At 39.9% G+C, this 18739-nt stretch overlaps 2 protein-coding genes and 1 pseudogene across 3 annotated transcripts in view; 2 read left to right on the top strand and 1 right to left on the bottom strand.

Annotated features, from left to right (window-relative positions):
- Positions 1-1933: 1933 nt before the first annotated feature.
- The window catches only part of RNF2 (ring finger protein 2), a 32786-nt gene continuing 15980 nt past the window's right edge, over positions 1934-18739 (top strand). Inside the window, exon 1 of one of the 2 annotated variants that reach the window (XM_054587657.1) lies at positions 1934-2059. The gene's annotated coding sequence lies outside the window, so the exon portion shown is untranslated. Of the gene's footprint in view, positions 2060-2698; positions 2861-18739 lie in introns of those variants that run through there. The other variant, XM_054587659.1, reaches the window with a different exon arrangement.
- LOC129081855 (basic salivary proline-rich protein 3-like) lies at positions 2079-3472 on the bottom strand. The gene is made up of 2 exons (XM_054587516.1): positions 3430-3472; positions 2079-2863 (listed from the first exon to the last, which is right to left on the bottom strand). Exons 1-2 carry the CDS (start codon positions 3470-3472, stop codon positions 2079-2081), a joined length of 828 nt encoding a protein of 275 aa, XP_054443491.1.
- On the top strand, positions 7487-8605 carry LOC129081854 (annexin A1-like; annotated as a pseudogene).

Raw genomic sequence — 18739 nt, 5'->3', positions numbered from 1 at the left:
TCTGATCCACATGAAGCATGAAGCATGAGTAAGTAATAAACTTCTGTTGTGTTAAGGCATGGAGATTCTGGAGATGTTTATCACTACACCATAACATAACCTTTCCTAATTAATATAGTCAGGAAGGCCCACAATACTGTCATAGAGTGCCAAGGTTTTGAGTAAGAGTTAAAAATAGATAATACAGGTTCCATTAATTTGTTAGTAGTATCTTCCATATTAAGGATGGTAGCCTGAGGTCTAGCTTTTTAATTACATTTAATCAAAGTATCCTGTAAGCTTTCCATTTTCCCACTAATTCTCCTGTAAATTTTCTAAGTACTATATTTAACTTTCATCCATAAAGATCCTGTGCTTTCTATGATCGCTTTTCTCAACATCAATTTTCTTAATCTGCTATTATTTTCATAAACATTTTAACTAGAGCAAAAGGTTCTGAATTATGAACATCCTTCACTGAACTACACATGTAGTCACCATAAATAAAAACAGAAGATGCTTCTGCAATTGCATTGTCTCTAGAAAGTACATCCTTACCAGAAGGAAGACTTAAAAGCATTACTGATTATTTTTATTTTTTCCCCCATTGGAAGAAGGGCTTGTAGAATCTGAGAATTATAATTTCTAATTTAAAGCCATAGGTAGTAGATGAAAGTTTTAAAATCACTGAAAAATACTAATGCTTTGCTCTTGTTTACTTTGATGGATTGATAGGTGGGGTACCTAATGCATTGTCTTTAATATTTTAAATACTTAAATCCTACCCTTCAGGAAATCATCTCTGAGCACATCAGCTGGAATTGATCCTTTTCTTTTCCAAAATCCTAAGTAAATTCATACTGCTCATTTGGCATTGCTTGTAGAGAGCTTTAGAGAGTTCAAAAGCTGGAAAAAGACCTAAGAATCATTCAACACAATCCTTTCACTTTGCAAATAAGAAAAATAAATCCAGAGGAGTTGTGCACTAATTTATGTAAGTCACATAGTTAGAGATACACTGGAGGCTCTAAACCTAGCTTGCCCAGTAAATTCCCAGTGCAGTCCGCTCCTTTATGCCATGAGAACCCCTGTATTGCTGGTTATTTTTTCAAGAGAAGTTGACACCTCATCAATAGTACATCTTGAGGTCAGGGAACTCTTCCAGCTCTTTGTTATTTTTGGTTTATAGCTTAACTTTTATGCATTTATATAATCTTTTGTAGATTAATTGGTTACGTTTTAGATAATGATTACATGTATTTAATCTATGCTTATATTCTAAAGTTTAGAAGGTTAATACTGGAAGGGACCAAACAGGTAGAAACAGAAGAGCAGCCAGGTGAGTAGAAAGAGCTGATGAGAACAAACAGAAGGCTTACAGATGCCCAGCAATATAATTTGAGAACCGAAGGTCATTTTCCCTGAAATAATTGGACCTTGTAGGTTCAGTGTGCATGGTGGAAAGTGTGTCTTTGTTGAAAGGGGTGGCAGGGTTCCGAAGTTCAGGTGAAGTTCTGGAGGTAAATACCCAAGGAGGATTTCTCCCGGGCGGGATGGGTGTAAGAGCTGGAGGCAGTCACAGCAGAGCTGAGCTCTGAGCGCAAGCCCCCGCAGCAGTCGGGGAAACAGAGGGCGTCGGCCCAGGCCCCGACACAGAGCTCCCCGGGGCGGCAGGACTAGACCGAGGTGGCGCCACCGTCACCGGGCGTTGCCGGGGGCTACGTGGGCCCAGCGGAGGGCGCGGGGGGCGGGGCCGGCGGCCGGGAAGGGGCGGTGGCTGGGGCCTCCAGGCCAGCACGCGGCGGCGCTCCCGCGCCGAGCACGTACTGTCCCCATTCCTGTCCTCGTACTGCGCCTCCCTGCCTCGCTCGCTCGCTTGCTCCTTCCCGCCCTCCCCGCTGGCCAGCCGGCTTCCTCTCGGTCTCTCATGAATATTGAGCGGCCCCTGTTGTATTTCCCGAGCTCCATTGCGGAAGCCGAGGCTCGCCATATTGTGCGGCGGCGCCGGCGGCCGCGGCGGCTGGTACTAGAGTCTCGCTCCGGCCGCGGTCACTGAAGTCCCAGGCTGGGGCAGGAGTCGGTGAGTCGCGGGGCGGAGGCTAAGGGCACGGGAGCGGCGGCGGGGCCGTGCGGGCGGCTGGTCCCAAGGGCCGACGGCGGCCCGGGGGTGTGTGTCCGCGGGGGTGTGAGGGGACATGGCGTCGCCGCCCCCAGCCGCTCTCGGGGCGGGGAAGGTGGCTTCTCATTGTTCGCGTCTCTTTGAGGGTCTTGGCCGGGATGGTGAGTCCCGCTGGCGGAGGACCCGGTGGACGAAGCTCAGGGATCCCTTCCTCCGCCGCGAAGCCCTCGCTGATGGCTCTACAGCGCGGAGGCCGGGGGCTGCTGCGCGGACCCCTGCTCTCAGCCGGGGCCCCAGCCTCTCCGCGGCCCCTTTCCGGAGGCGGAAGGCGTGGAATGCGGGTTTTTTTCCTCCGGGCTTCCCCCTCGCTGCCGGGAGTGTGTCTAAACCTTGGGGGTGGGGGGGGGGCGCTTTGTGCAAATAACCCCTTCCGCCTGGGGTGCTGGAGTCGGGGTTCGCGTGGTGGCGCTCCTCGGCGTCGGGGGTTCCCTGCAGGCTGCGGGGAGACCCCTCTTGGTGAAAACATTCCTGGAGTGCCGCCTGCCTGCCCGCGCGGGAGGATCTGTTGCTTTCTAAACCGCGAGGTTGCCCCGGAGGAGTCGTGGGGGGAGGGGGTGTCTGGGTTTGTTTCTGCTGGAAGCTTCGCGATTTGAATCCTGTCGTTTACGTGGAGACCTTCGGTACCAGGTGTCGCCGGGGAGCTCTCGAACTGCTTGTCAGGATCATTTCCCTCCTGCAGAAGTCGCTTCCCTACTCCCGGAGGTACTGTTGGTGAAAAATTGGTCTCCAACTTTAAGGGTCCTTCCCATTATTTGACCGCTAAGGCCGTAATCATAGTGGCTTGTCTCTTTGAAGCCTTTTTGGGTCTCGACTGCCGACTGTCAGAAGTTTTCGGGAATGTGTGCGCCTTTACGTAGGAAAATGGTTTGAAAATGTCAGGTTGCCTTGGGGTGGAGAAAGAAATTTGCTGTAAAAAGAGCAAGTTTGCGTTCAGTTATTTTAGTAATGTGTTTTATTTTAAAAATTAAAATCGGGACATGGTTTCAGTGTTTTAGACTGAGAATCATGTTGAAAACTAATGTAGGAGTGATTCGCATTATATAATCTACTTTGGGTAGGTCCAAAATGACGAGCTGAAATACTTAGTGTAATTGGTAGTTCATCTGCTTTCCCCACTTACGTTACGGTATAGTTGTTGAATATTTAATAACTTACATCGGTGTCAGATCGTGGTCCTTAAAATGAATATTTGATCCTTTGATTTATAAAGAATTTAAATGGCAGCAACATGATTCTTGGTTATTCCTCCCCCCCACCCCCGAAATCTATACTTGTCACAATCAACAGGTATTTCTTAGAATCTCGATTGTGCATTGAACGTAATTTGTAGTAAAATAATGGGTAGTTATATAAGACTCCATTTTCCAGGGAGAGCACAGCAAACATGGCCTCTCCCTTCTTGTAGGGGTTTGAGTTATTTCCTTCAGGTACCCTTGTGGAGTCCACATTTGAGGTAATTTTAATAGGTGGAGGGAGTGAAATGAAGAGTTTATGAAGGAAAACCGCCTCAGTAGGCTAGTCCCTTTGAGTATCTGGAAAATATGGTAATGATTCTTAAATGTGCTGCACAGAAAATTTTCAAATTAAAACCACTCACATAATGCAGACATTGGGAAATTTGAATTTTCCTCCGCCTGTGAGGAGTGCTCAGACAACTAGCTTCCAGGTTTGTGTGAACAGGAATGTAGAACAGGTCATTGAACATCTTTGGATGTCAAGTCTCTCTCTTTAATCTGATTTATTCATGATTTATGTTTATATTATGCAGTCGTTGGAGTAGAAGGTGATATATGTCTGATGGATAATATATAGCCAGATGTTTCAGTGACAGTTTCATTTCTATACATTAGCAAAAAAGGCGTAATTCCTTCCAGCCAAGAGAAGTGAGTTAATATTAAAAAGCACTTTATTAAAATTATGACAGCATTTCTAGTATGACTTAAAGCACCTCATAATTTTTTAGTGGTTCACTTATTAAATCTGGAGAAACTAAACAGTGCATCACAGTTTGCAGTTTTTAAGAAAGCAAAAATACTGTGAGATAATGTATATTCTACACACATAGATCTGTGCCTGATTTTTAATTAGTATTGTTTCTTTTTACATAAGCTGTGGGAGACATACATTGTCACAAGACACCAGTTATTTTATTTCTTGGGTTCCCCCCCATTTCTCTGAAGTCTTATCGTACTAACTTATTGGATTTAGATTCCGATATAATTTGGAGTATAAAGGTATAGTAACATTTACCCTGTCCGTTTCCTGAAGGTCCATATATCCTGTCTATCCCCCACCCGTAGTCCTTTCACCTTTTCTACCTAATACGTCAAATGGGGCCTCTGGTGTCTCTTGTTGTGAGAGCACAGTTTGGTTGATTTTTCGGGGACATGCTGGCTGGCAGTGCAGCTCTTGGCACTGAAACAGAAGCTGGCGGAAGCATGTGCACTGGCGGGAGGTAGGTGAGCTGTTACCCAGTGTTAGGCCGTGTGGAGGAACTCCGTGGAACGGGCCGTAGACTTGCCAGTTTGAGATTTCTTTTACTTCTCTGGTCTTACGGATGTTAGGTAGATGGCTTGGCCAAACGGTATCTCTTGTTGGGTGCTTATCACCTACATACATTACTAAAAGTTCTTAGAGTCCTTTTGCTTGAATTTGCCTTCTTCCATTTCTTGTGGAGAAAGGGTTAACAACATGTTTGCTGCTTCTACGTATCTCCATGTCGTCATAATTTTTAAAAGTCAGTATATTAAGTACAATGATAAATTATTTTTGAAATTAATCTCAGAATAAATTGTATAATGAAGTCATCTTCTTAAAGTGAAGTAATAGACCCTATGAAAAATATCAAAAGATTTTGGTTATTTGTTTTCAAGAGATGTGTTGATTGTGGGCTTTCCTACAAGAGAGATTTCTTTTTGTTTCTGCTATAGAGTGGAGTTGTATGTTATGAAGAAGTTAAATTCTAAAGTCAGTATGTAAAATGAAAATCACATGTAGTAAAAAATTACACTTGAAAATCCCTTAAGAAGGGAGAACAACGTATCAGTAAGTTCAGCTCAGCTTTAGTGTTGGAACAGATTGCTGTTTCTTTGTTGAACGCAAGGCGAAGTAGTTGGCTTGCATTTAGGGGCCATATTGAACAGCAAAAAAAAAAAGTCTTTAACTATAAAAATCACATTGAGAATAGCGTAATGCCCCCACTAGGAGAGTCTCGTGGGAACTGAGACCACTGAGGAACAGCAGATCAGCTCTGCCATCTCACATTTCCTCCAGGATGTGTGCTTTATAGTAAAAGGAGGTGCGTGTGCCTGCTTGGGGATAGTCTGCACTGCTTAAACATTTCTCATATCCTCTCTATTTTATCTTTTCAAGTTGGATAATTTAAATCACAAAAGTTAAATGATTTTTGTGCTGCAACTTATTGGGCACAAAATTAAAAGGTTTTGACTTATCCTCTATAAAGTAGGTTTTATCAGTAGGAATAACTCCAAAACCCCCTTTACCCTTCAATGAAGTAGCAAGACGATATCGCAGGGGGGTGGGGAGAGCAGTTAGAATCACTGTGTTTAATAATGTATTGGTGCCCAGTAAAGGAAACAGAAACGTCAGTAGGAATTTCAACAGTGGGGATTAAATAAAGGGTGTTGGTTAGGTGGGTGTAAGAACAGAGAGGGAACAATTCAGTAGTCAGCCTGAGAGCTCAGAGAAGAGGTTCCATGGGCCTGGTTCCGAACTTTTGAGTAGGGCAGTGTTGTTCAGCTGCTGATGTGGCCGGTTTTGGGAGTCTGGAAAGAAGCTGGAGGCTGGAGCCAATTGCTAATGCTAGAAATTGTGACATCAATTCACAAGTCACAACTCACACCCTTCCCCCTTTCAAACACACATGTACTACTTCCATTGGCAAAGCCTAACAAGGAACCTGCTGGCAGAAGAGTAGTTAAATATAGTTGCTCAGTCTCAGCCAGCGCACCAGAGAGCAGAGACTAGAATGGAGGTTTAGAAGTTGAGAATGAGTGAGTAAATGACCTGCACAAATAGCCTAGGTTTTAAATACAGTACTTTAAGTAGGAAATCCTGCCCTTACCTTGCCCGTTTAAAAAACATTTATTATCTTCTTTGTGCCAGACCCTGTGCTACGGATTAGGCATAGAAAAATGAATTGAACAAGGTTTCTGTCCTTGAGGTATTTACATTCTGAGTGGGCATGACAAACTGCACACTGTACAGTGTATTAAATGCAGTAACAGATGAATGATGTGCTTTGGGAATCCAAAGCACAAAGCAACCTACATGCCTCTGCTCTGCCTCGCTAGACTTAATGACTGCTCTTTTTTATTTGGTCTCCTGTCCAAATCCAACCTCATTCTCCCTGACTCCTCTCTTCAGCCCAGTGCCTATGGAAGTTGTTTCCAAGATGCCTCAATTTTGTAATGGAATCATAATCATTATTAGTTAAGCATTTCTCAGTGCTTTATTCATCTGGATTGTAAAGACCATCAGCTGTACATAGAAGATGATTTGGAATATTTGTTTTTGTAATGGATAGTGGGGATTAAAATATTGATCATTATCTTTGCAGCCGTCGTTTGCTCATTCCAAAGTCATAAAAGATAGTTTGGGAAGAGTGTTACTTGATTTACAGGTGTGAGAATTTAAAGAGTAAAATAATTGGTTAATTTAAATTGGATACTGCCAATAGCTGATCTAGAAATAGGACTTTGGATTTCTGATAAGCTGTTTTCCAGAGTGAACCATTTGGGCAGGGATTTTGTTTGATGGCTAGCTAAAATCCTCCTCTTCCTTTGTTACTGTAGCCAAATGTCCTAAAATTTCACAGTTACTTCTTGGGGGTAAGAAAAAAATAGAAGTACCTCATTTTATTTCCTGAAATTAGGAACATCATGCAGTTTCTTTTGTCCTCTCTTTATCTCTTTTTTTCCCCCACTGTATTGATCATCACTTCTGTTGGTCACTAGCACTTCTATTAGTGTTATTATAAAATGTATTATAAAATGTACAAACCTCAGTATTTCATTTTGACTCCTTTTTAGAAGTGTTCTGCTTGTTTTCCCACTGTACACACACTATGCTGATTTAACTTAAAATCAGCTGATTTTTTCACTTTTAAAAAGATGTATGTTTCCATGCATTAAACCTTCACTATTATACTATTTACTATATAGAGTCTTAATTCAGTCTGGGACGGCTGTCTTGGAATCTAGCCAAATGTTTTACAGCAGTCTTTACTATAATTACAGAAGGGGTACTGCTGATTATAGTAGCAGGCAGGAGACTTGGTTTCTAGGTCTGGTTCTACTACTAGCAAGAATGTTGAGTTTTCTGTTTAAAAAAAAACAAACACAAAAACACCCAGTGGATGAAGTAATTATCATTGACCTGCTAATTAAGAGAAACAACACTCAGCAAAGGGACCATGGATCCAAACAGCATATCTCCAGGAAAAAGGAAATCCCCTGGATGAAGCTCTGAAGGAAGCCCTTATAGGTCACTTTAAGGAAGTTGCTTTGGCTCTAAAAATCTTCAGCTCAGTTGGATGCTGATAAACTCCGTGCTGCCATGAAGGGTCTTGCAGCTAATGAAGACACTCTGAAATTCTGGTTATCAAGAACTGACAGATGTTAACAGTCTATAGAGAAGAATTGAAGAGAGATCTGACTAAAGACATCACCTCAGGCACATCTGGAGATTATCAGAAGACTGCTTTCTCTTGTTAAGGGTGACCAAACTGAGGGTCTTGGCATAGACGAGGTCTTGGCTGATTCAGAGGCCGGGGCTTTATATGAAGCAAGAGAAAAGGGGAACGGAACAGATGTAAATGTGTTTTGTTTAATGCCTTTTTAAAAAAATCCTTGTCCAAGGAGGATATGTTTTAATTGATTTTTAGAGAAGGAGGAGTAGGAGGAGAGAAGAAGAGAGGTATCGATGTGAGAAAAGAAACATCAGCTGCCTCCTGTGTGATGACCCGACTTGAGGGTTGAACCCACAACCCAGATACGTGCCCTGACCAGGAATGGAATGTGCAGCCTTTTGGTGCATTGGACAATGCTCCAGCCATCTGAGCTACCTGAGCAGGGCTGTTTAATACCGTTCTTACACCAGAAACTGTCCTCCTCTTTGCAGAGTTTCAGAAGTACACCAAGTACAGTCAGCATGACCTGAAGAAAGTTCTGGAACTGGAGATGAAAGGTGATATCGAGAGTTACTTAACAACTTCTGCGACATGTTCTTTGCTGAGAAGCTTCATCAAGTCATGAAGTGTGTTAGAACACATCATAAGACATTGATCAGGATTATAGTTTCCCGTTCTGAAATTGACATGAGTGATACCAAGCACGCTAACAGAAGTTTTCTGGCTTCCCTTTCCACCAGGCCATCCTGGATGAAACCAAGGGAGAGTATGGAAAAATCCTTGTGGCTCTCTGTTGAGGACAGTAAACAGTTCCTTGATGATCTCAAGCTTTTTGAGCAAAAGATTTTTCAAATCTTACCTTTTCATTCCCTATTACAGATGTAAATAGGAAAGTTTCTAAAGCAGGGTTAGTCCAACTGCATTCTGAAAACTCTAGCCTATAAATCATTTTTATACCACAATTCTGTATAACAAAGTTTTCTTTAAAAAAAAAAAATTTACCTCAAACTATAAAACCCCATAAACAGGTGGTTCTAGTAATGTTACCTGAGAAATATGTGTAACAGAAAATAAAATTATTTTATAGGGTGGAAAAAACACCCTTGCTGACCTTACAGGTTATTTGTAAAGACATAAGAGGTGATGTAGATAAAAGGGGTTTGTAAATAGCAAAACACATTATAAATTCAGGGGGTGTATGTGAAGAAAGAGAGACCCGATTGGTCTATGGCATGGATCCTGGGGATGGTTTTGTGTCTACTTTCAAGTTTTTGAGTTTCTACTTTTAAAAGAAAGTTGTTAGGATGCAAATGGTGTGTGGGATGAGTTGAGGATGTCCTTTAATCCTACTTTGCCCAAGTCTGGTGATACAGATTCTCTTTCCCTAACAGGTGTGAGGTGATATTTCATTGTGGTTTGATTGCATTTCTGTGATGATTTGATCATCTTTTTACCTGTTGGCTATCTGTATGTTTTCTTTGGAAAATGTCTATTTAGATCTCTTGTCCATTTTAAAATCAGATATTGTTTTTTGTTGCTATTGAGTTGTGGGAGTTACTTTAGATATTAGCACCTTATCATGTGTATGATTTGCAGTTATTTCCTCTATTCAGTAGATTACCTTTTCATTTTGTTGATGGTTTCCTTTTGCTGTGCAGAAGCTTTTTAGTTTGATATGATTCAATTTGTTTTGCTTGTGTTGCTTTTGAGAGAGAGAGAGAGAGAGAGAGAGATATTTATATATTTAAATGTATTAATTGCTAGTAAGATCTGGATGTCCATTAGGGCAGATCTTACTAGCAATTAATACACATATTTAAATATATATATATATATATTCTGAAACACGCTCATTTTATAGATACAGAGGTTTCGATATATTGACTCATTCCAAGTCATGTTGATTTCCAGTGAGCTAGGCCAAATTTTTGCTGCTTTCATGAATCTGAACTTTATGCTTATCTTTAGATTTACCAGAACTATAAGACTTCTTTCTGTCCTTGGAGTTTCTGGTTTCTTTCTCCTGCTTCTAAGACCCTGGCCTTTGAAACTACAGGAGCTGCTTTTCCAGTTTAAACTTTTTTGATCCGAGTTGCACAAACCAGGAGATAAAAAAGGCCTGAAGAGAAAAAGATTAAATCAGTGTACCTTTTGGAATGTTTCAGGAATCCAGAATGAGAACGAGTTCTCCTCTGAATCTCAGTCTGACTGCTGCTATTCCCTGTAATAGTTGTTTTTCTTGTTTTGCAAGAGAAAATCTACGCTATGTGACAGAAGGACACTAGAAACAATTTCTGTCCTATGGGGCTTTGGGACTCCAGGTCAACAGTTACTGGATTTCTCTTTTTAGCTTTGTCATTTATGATATGCTTATGTAAATCTTTAAGCTTTGTTTCATATTTAGTTGTATTTTACATCTCCCTCCCAAAGATAGAGGTACCAAGCTGTTTGTGTCACTAGAAACAATTCTGTTTCTAGTTGCTTGTTTACTTATATTTTGTGTCACTAGAAACAATTCTGTTTCTAGTTGCTTGTTTACTTATATTTTGTGTCACTAGAAACAGTTCTGTTTCTAGTTGCTTGTTTACTTATATTTTGTGTCACTAGAAACAATTCTGTTTCTAGTTGCTTGTTTACTTATATTTTGACCTGATTTTCTTATTTATTAAATGAGAGCAATTACAGTACCTACTTTATACAGTTATTAAGATTAAGCAAGATTCCATGTTAAATGGTAGATACTCTGTAAATGTTCCTTATTATTAAAATAGTGTTATTTCTTAGGACCAGGATAACTGGGTGAAAGAATACACATTTTTTTGTGTCCCTGGTAATCAATTGCCATTGCCTGGCTGCTTTTTGAAAGAGTTATTCCAGTTGTTGTTAGAATGTGGAGGCATCAGCTTTCTGCTTTCTTTTCTTAATCTAATTGTTTTCTTTTTGTGTGAACTTGCTTCACCACAGATATTTCAATTGAGTATGCCCTTGCCAGAAACAGTAGACCCTGTTGGAGTTTGTATTTTTCAGTGACATAAGGGACTATTGCTGTGACTTCCTGCGTTGTTCCTTGCTAAAGCTAACGAGTGTTCCTCAGCACCTCTGTTGCTTCTGGCAGAAATGTACACTTGATGGGTATTTCTCTTCCCAGGAAAGGATGACAATCGCAATATACCACTTTTCAGAAGTTAGCTTCTATTCTGGCCTATGGGGCTTTGGGATTCCAAGTCAACAGTTACTGGATTTCTCTTTTTAGCTTTGTCATTTATAATATGTAAATCTTTACGCTTTGTTTCATATTTAGTTGTATTTTACATCTCCCTCCCAAAGATAGAGGTACCAATCTGTTTGTGTCACTAAATCTGCAGATATTCATTAGGGGCCAGCCACATGTGCTATGACATAGAGTCCATAGCAGTTGAAATCCTCACCCCGCCAGAGGTACAGCCTGTAGTACCAAGCATACCAGTGCAGAGGAAAATTTGTAACTGGCTTATTATTTTACATATATATGCACACAGACCAGACGGACATGGGGAAGTATGGTATCAGCAATTTCAGTGACAAAGTGCAGAAAGCCTTGGCTTCAAATGATAGATGTGTGAACTAAAATACAAAATATGCTTCTTTTTGACCTGCTTTGGAAAGAAAAGATTGGAGGAAATGACTGGTTGTGCTTGGTTGAAGTATGTTGAAAAAAGTTGTCAGAGGTAGAATACCTTTTTGGCTTAAGAGGAAGGACAGTCTTTAGATACTGTAGCGGTGAGGATCTTTAAGCAAGCTTTTGCTCCATAAAACTCAAAATATTAAGAGCTAAAAGGGCTTTTGATGCTACCTCATGAAAATTTTTCCTTATACATAAGGAAACCGGATTGTCAGATAAAGTGGTTAGTTCTGGTTCACTCAAGAATTTAGAAGCAGAGCTTTTTTTTTTTTTTTCTTTTTACCATGTACATATATTTGTAGAAAATTTGAGGCTACTATTTGAGTAACCGGTATTCCTATTATCCAATAGCCTCCACCTAATGGCAACAAATATTTTGCAAGGCTGAGTATCAACATGGTGAGGAATTGTTAGGGGGAACTTTGTTGATCGTTCTTTTTGAGGAAGAGCCAATCAGCTTGGTGACAAGTTGTGTTGCCTTGGCTAAGGGAAAAGAGGAGACAGTGTGCCTAATGCTTATTTTCATATTTCAAAACCTTATTAAAGAACGTGTAAACCGTACCACTATACTGAGTTAGGCAACACATTTATTAGTGTAAGAAGGTGGTGTGTTTGGCTTGTATTTTAGTTTTCATATATACACATACATATATAAGCACATATATTACATAAACATATGTATATTCACATGGGTAGTTTTTTCTCTTATGAGTTAAAAGGTAGCGTGGTAGGTTCATCAGTGCAGAGAAGATGAGATGAGCTAAGCAGTAAAAGATGTTGGGATCAGATCAGGATGTGGGCATGCCTGTGTTTCTCTTGGAGGCCCGGGGAGAGTTCCTGTCCTTTCACATTCTCGCTTCTAGAGCCTGCCCTCGCCCTCGTAGCTCCTGGGTTCTTTCTCTGTCTTCATGCCAGCAGCGTAGCATCTTCAGATTTCTCTCTGACAATTACCCTGTCCCTTCATCACACCCCCTTCTCTCTTATCAGGACTCTTGTAGTCACCGTGGTCCAAAACCCGATAATCTCCTTTGGGAAAGAATCTTAATCACATTGGCAAACTCATTGGTGTCATGTAAGGTAGCACATTTACAAACTCTGAACATTAGGATGTGGACACCTTTGTGGGCCCAGTATTCAGCCTACTACTAAGTTGGAGACTTAATGCAGAAGACCAGAAAACATTTACAGATGAAATATTTTAGTGTATCTTAAATTGATATCATATTGTAGCCTAAAATAAGTTAGCCTCTGTATAGCAAGTTATGATTAATATTTATTATCCTTCAGGAATATTCTTCAGTTTTTTTATTATTAGAAATGTAAATTGGATAGGATATACTGACATCTCTTTTATTATAACAATTATAGCTATCATATATTCTTCACAGAATCCTATAAAATAGATAAGTTATTTCAACCTTGGTAGGATTTCATACTTTAATTTCTGTAGTGTCTCTGAAGAGTAGTTGGTATCACAGGGTTGAGGTTCATCAGTAGATTTCTTTATGTCCAATAGTATTGCTAACGAGCTGTTTTTGAACCAGATGCAGTTAATTTTTATGTATGGTATAAAGTCAGGGTCTGTCTTCATTCTTCTGCACATGGATATCAGTTTTCCCAGCACCTTTTGTTGAAACGACTGACCTTTCCCTGTTGAATGGTCTTGGCACCTTTTTTGAAATAATTGACGATATATGTGAGGATTTATTTTTGGGCTTTCTATTCTATTCCGTTGATCTGTCTTTATGCCAGTATCAGACTATTATGATTACTGTAGCTTTGTATTCCACTTTGAAATCAGGAAATATGAATCCTTTGATTTGTTCTTTTTTAAGAAGACTGGGCTATTTGGGGCCCCTTAAGACTTTACATGAAATTGAGGATGGGTTTTTTAAATTTCTGCAAAAACCGTTTGGATTTTGATACTGAGTATGTTGAATCTGTAGACTGCTTTAGGTAGTATTATCATCTTAATATTGTCTTCTGATCATGAACAAGGAATGGGATATCTTTGCATTTGTGTTTCATTTCTTTCAGTAGTGTTTTGTAATTTTTAATGTATACATCTTTTGCCTCCTTGGTTTAATTTATTCCTAAGTATTATCTTTTTGAGGTTTTTGTAAGTGAAACTGTTTTCTTGAATTCCTTTTCCAGCTGTTCATCGCCCGTGCACAGACATGTGACTGGCCTTTGTGTGTTGAGTCCATCCTGCCTGGCCCTCCTTCCCCCAGCCCTGGCTCTGCATTGCTGCTGAATTCATTTATCAGTTCAGTAACATTTTGTGTGTGTGTGTAATCTTTAGGGTTTTCTACATATAAAGTTATCATTTATAAACAGAAACTTTTACTTTTTCCTTTTTAGTTTGGATGCTTTTTATTTCTTTTTCTTGCTTAATTGATCAGGCTCAACTTCTAACACTAATATGTTGAATAGAAGTGGTAAAAATACCATTCCCTGTTTTGCTATCTCACTTTCCTTTTTTTTTTTTTTTTTTTCTTTTTAAACCATGAACGACTAGACAGCAGCAAGCTTGGGAGCTTGTGGCTTCACTCTTGCTTTTTTCTCATTTATTGTATCCCATGTTATTTTACCTCCTAAGTTATTTTTCAGCTCTGCCCCTTATAATTCATACTCCTGAACACACCCATACAAACAGTCCTAGTTGCCCCATTGTAGGCATTTTTTAATTTGGGTTATTGGACAGGTCTTTAACTAGTATTTTAGCTTCCCTTAGTTCATCCTCCACTGTTGCCAGCATTGATCTGTGTATCTTGAATGTAAATCTGATTTTATCATTCCACTGTGGATTTTTCCCACCACCTTTGCATGGCATAGTAGGGCTCCCTAATCTGGTCCACAATTTAATTCTTTAGCCTCTGTTCTACTCCCAAGCTCCCTCTTTTCTCTTAACCTAAAAATAAGAAGCCAAAAATGAGAGGCAACAAGCATTTATTTGGGATCAAAAGAATTGCAATTTGGAAAACAGATTTAGGCAGAGACCTAAATAATGTCCTAATTATAGGGTGAGGGCAAGGGGGTTTTATGAGAAGAGGAAGGAATAATTACATGAATAGAAGAAAGACATTTCTCTTGGTGCCAACAAATTGAGTTAACTTTTTAGCTGTACGTGACTGGTAAATGATTCTGTCTTCAGAAAGCAAGGCCGTAATCGTCAGGGGTTGTGTTGTTGTTGTTGTTGTTCAGGATGTCTGCTTTTCTCCTGGCTTTGCAAAGGGTTCTTTGTGAGACAGTGTTGGTTTTGCCCAGTCCAAAGCTTATTTTGCTCAGCTCAAACATTCCAAAGGTTCAGGGATCAAGACATGCAAAAGCACTTCCGCTGGAATGGCTGCGCTGGCTCCATTTTTAAACGACTTCACTTCTGTCAGCTTTTCACATTTCACTCATTTAATAGTGAACTACTTGTAGTTTCACAAAAACCCCCTGCTGAATTGTGCCGTTGCTTACTATGTTTGTCCTCCTGGACTGCTTTCCTTTCTTTCCACAGTTGGTTAACTTCCACTAAACCTTAAACTGTCCTCTTCCAAGGAGGAGGCTCTTTCTCTTTGAGCTGTTAAACTCAACTGGTTTTCCTTATGGGTCTGTGAGCTTCTGCTGTTGGTGGACAGAGGGACAGAAGGAAAGCAGAGCTGCTGCTGATAGACTGGTGTTGACTAGTGTTAGGCCTTGATAGGTGTGCCTGAGGCTTTGGGGGAAGACTGGATGGGAACATGAAGGAAAGGGAGTAGTGGGCAGGCGCGGGTGAGGGACTGGTGCTAGAGGAGATGAAACAATGGTGAGTGGTGAGAAGTTTGTAAGAGGGCACATGATACAGATCATCTAGGTCTGCCTTTTAAATGGTACTTTAAAAAACCTCAGAACATTTATTTTTCCTGTAACAATAACTTAATTATATAGAGACTAGAAAACATTAAGTCTGTTACCAGTACGCAAAAACTTAATTAAGATTGGATAATGAAGATCTGGTAATTCACCTTTGAAGGGCTTCTGCTCTGTGTTCCAAAATGTGGAAAAAAAAATAATCCAATTAGGAGTTGATTATATTATCTTTTTAAATAAAGAAGCTATTAGATTAGCAAAAATAATTTTGATGAGTATCCAGATGTTAAATACATTGACAGGTTTTTCAATAAAAACACTTTCTTTGTGTCTTAGACGCTTGCAGAATTTAGTGTGTCTTACAGCCCTAGTTCTAGATTAAACTGCTACAAGTGGTTTTCATGAGGTGATACTGTAGGCAGTATTATGACGGCAGGTGGATTGCTGCTCAGAACTTAGTACTGCTCCTTGGTTTGCCTAGTCTTGAATAAATTTCTAAAATCTAACACCTATATCCTGCAAGCAAGCAGTATTTTAATTAAGGAGCAAGTCATGTGATCATTCACATGTCGTATAATATGCAGGAGGAAAAGAAAAACGCCAGAGTTTGGAAGAGTTAATTTGATGTGACCTTTATTTATTTTATGTTCTCAGGGGACAATAACCATGGAAGAAAAAGGTACATTTCTTATTATAGAAGGTGGGGGAGAGAAAGGTAGGGGGCTTCTTGCTTTCGTTTCATAGTGTTTAGGGAAGCAACCTCAGACAGGAAAATAGGATAATCTAAGTAATTTAAAAGTGATAGTATTTCTGATATTTGATCTATAGTTCACAGTTTAAAAAATAAATTAAGGGAACACATCATATATGGGACAAAGGAATATACAGGATGGAGACATGAAGTGTTGGCTGTGAGGAAGGAGTTGGTTATGTTACCCTTACCTTTGGCTAGTGTGGTAGGATAAAAAGGGGGGCCCTCAAAAAAACCCACATTCTAATCCCTGGAATCTGTAATATTACTCTGTTGGGGGGGGTGCCTTTGCAGATGTCATTAAATAAAAGATCTTGATATAAGAAGATTATTCTGGATTATCTGGGTGGGCTCTACATTTCATCACGTGTGTCCTTATGTGAGAGAGGAGAGGGAGATTATTCCCACAGAAGACGGGGAGACTGTTTGACCATAGGCAAAACTGGAGCGATGTGACCACCCACCAAGGAATGCCAGCAGTTAATCCAAGTTGGAGGAGGCAGGCAACAGCCTCCCATAAAATCTGGAGGAAGTGCAGCCCTGCTGACCCCTTGGCTTTTTAGCCCAGTGATACTTAGAATTTCTGACCCCCTGAACTGACAGAGATAAACTTCTGTTTCAAGTCCCTTGTAATTTGTTACAGCAGTCTTAGGAAACTAATACAGCAGTCATTTTTCAAAGTATAAATGGGTATTTCTAAATAACCCCATTTACCAAAACTTGCCTTTGGGAGGGAGCATAAATTATAGCTGACTCACTGGACTGTAGTTGTATTTCAGATTGAACAGATCAGGCAGTATTTATGATGAAAGCAACTGGTCAACATTTTCAGGCATAGAACTCTGAAGTTTTAGCTCAAAAGAAGTTTTTTTTTGGGGGGGGGGTTTGGTGGGGGAATGTTTTATCCAGTCCAGAGCTCCTTCATGGCTGCGCTTTTTTATAGCTACACTCTGGTAAAAGCACAATTTTGACTTCTAAAATTTTACAACACAGTGTCAGCCCATTTGTTTGCAAGTGTGCTATTTAATATCAGTTCTTTCACCCATGCTATAGAAAATGTGCACTCGAGGTTCTTATTGAGAATTGAATTATGAGTTCATTATGTCCTAGCATGTGCTAGGGTCTCACTTGAGACTTTGGTCTTTTGCGAGTCTGACCAAAGGATAAAGGCCATATAGGTTCTCTACACTTTACCCTTAAATTTTTAGTGATTAGAGAACAGTGTGCCCTGGCCCGCCCATGTTATCGTGAGCGTCTCAAAGGTGTCATATGGAGGGATAGTCCAAGAATCATGCATTTGAAGGTTTCTGAATGTTCTAAAGCTGTGGTTCATGATGCCTTTCTTTATGTCATCTAGTACCCCTCTCACACAGTTTCTAATGGAATTTGAGTCAGAGGTGTCTCTATCCAGTATTTCTTTTTTTTTCCTTTTAAGATTCTAGGAACTGCCCTTACTGTTCAGTCACAAAGAGGTTACTAGCAGTAAAACACTGACAAATCTGCCTTTTCTGGTAATACATGTAGTTACAGAGAAAGCCTTAGACAGTAGTCTTGGATTAGCCTGCCAATTGATCCTTTTATGTTACATAAGGCACATTAACCGAATATTCTTATGTTCCTTTCTAAAATGACTTATCGTTTTTAAAGGAGATTGATGTAAACTTTTTACTAAGTTAGAGGGTGGCTAAGTAATTTTTTTTTTTTTTTTTTTTTTTTTTTTTTTTACATATGAGTGGGCGCTGAGAAGAAAGAATACCCATCGAAATAAAAAAAGGGAATTACATCTTCTCAGTTTTATGGCTGTCACTATGGCAGACATTTCATATGAATACCTCATTTAACTTTGCCAAGGACCCTGCAAACTTTTGTCACTTTCCAGATTTCAGACAAACAGAAACAAAAAAACCTTGAGAACTTGAGAAATTTGCTTGTGGATTCATAGCCAGTAACTGCCAGCAAAACTCAAGCTGATCCAGTTTCAAAAATCATTTAACTGTGCTTTGTAGTTGTCTGATTTGTGAGCCATAACATAAGGACATCCCTAAAGTGGGAAGTTCTATGCCTTTATTCTTGAGGGGTTTATGGTTCAATGGGTCTATTTTTCCTCCTGTGGGAGCTGGAGAATGGTCTTGCGAGCAAATGTATGCCCCAGTTGGGATTTGAGGGTCTTCAGGGGTCTCAAAGAGTTGAATGGGAAGGTTTAATTAATACTGTCTTCTATTTTTCTCACATGAAACCTGTTCTTTGCCACATCCAACCTCTGTGGACTTGACTATGGCTTTTTAATCCTCCCCTCAAACAACTGAAGGGTTGTAGGTTAAGGGTAGGATAGAAATGGCACTTCAGGCGGCTTTAAATTTGTTTGGCCAGGTACTACTAAATGAATACTTACTTAGAAACCATTGTGATTACTGGTTAGGTCCCTGGACTAGTCTTCAAAAGATTAATCCATAATGTAATTGAACCTAACATCCAAATACAAATTTTCTAGTGTTTCAGATATGTCACCTGAATATAATATGTTTTTTTAATGGAAAAACTTAGGATGGAAATTTAGTTTTATTATTTAACATAGTTGGCATATATTTCAGGTGCGCAATATGGTGATTTAACATTTATGTACCTTATAAAGTGGTCATTGCACTAAGTCTAGTAATCATCTGTCACCATGCAAACTTAATC

This window comes from Pteronotus mesoamericanus, unplaced genomic scaffold, assembly GCF_021234165.1.
Source record: "Pteronotus mesoamericanus isolate MK-2021 breed Mesoamerican mustached bat unplaced genomic scaffold, CSHL_Meso_final scaffold_1186, whole genome shotgun sequence".
In the NCBI taxonomy this organism is placed as follows: Eukaryota; Metazoa; Chordata; class Mammalia; order Chiroptera; family Mormoopidae; genus Pteronotus; species Pteronotus mesoamericanus.
Note: the sequence above shows the minus strand (reverse complement) of the source record. Positions and strands in the feature narration are given on the sequence as shown.

Bases quoted from the DNA above. Each gene is read 5' to 3' on its own strand.
- LOC129081855 (XM_054587516.1), bottom strand. From the start codon at position 3,472: ATGCACAATCGAGATTCTAAGAAATACCTGTTGATTGTGACAA. The intron at 2,864-3,429 runs GTATAGATTTCG...TTTCACCAACAG, and splicing joins ATACCTGTTGATTGTGACAA to TACCTCCGGGAGTAGGGAAG.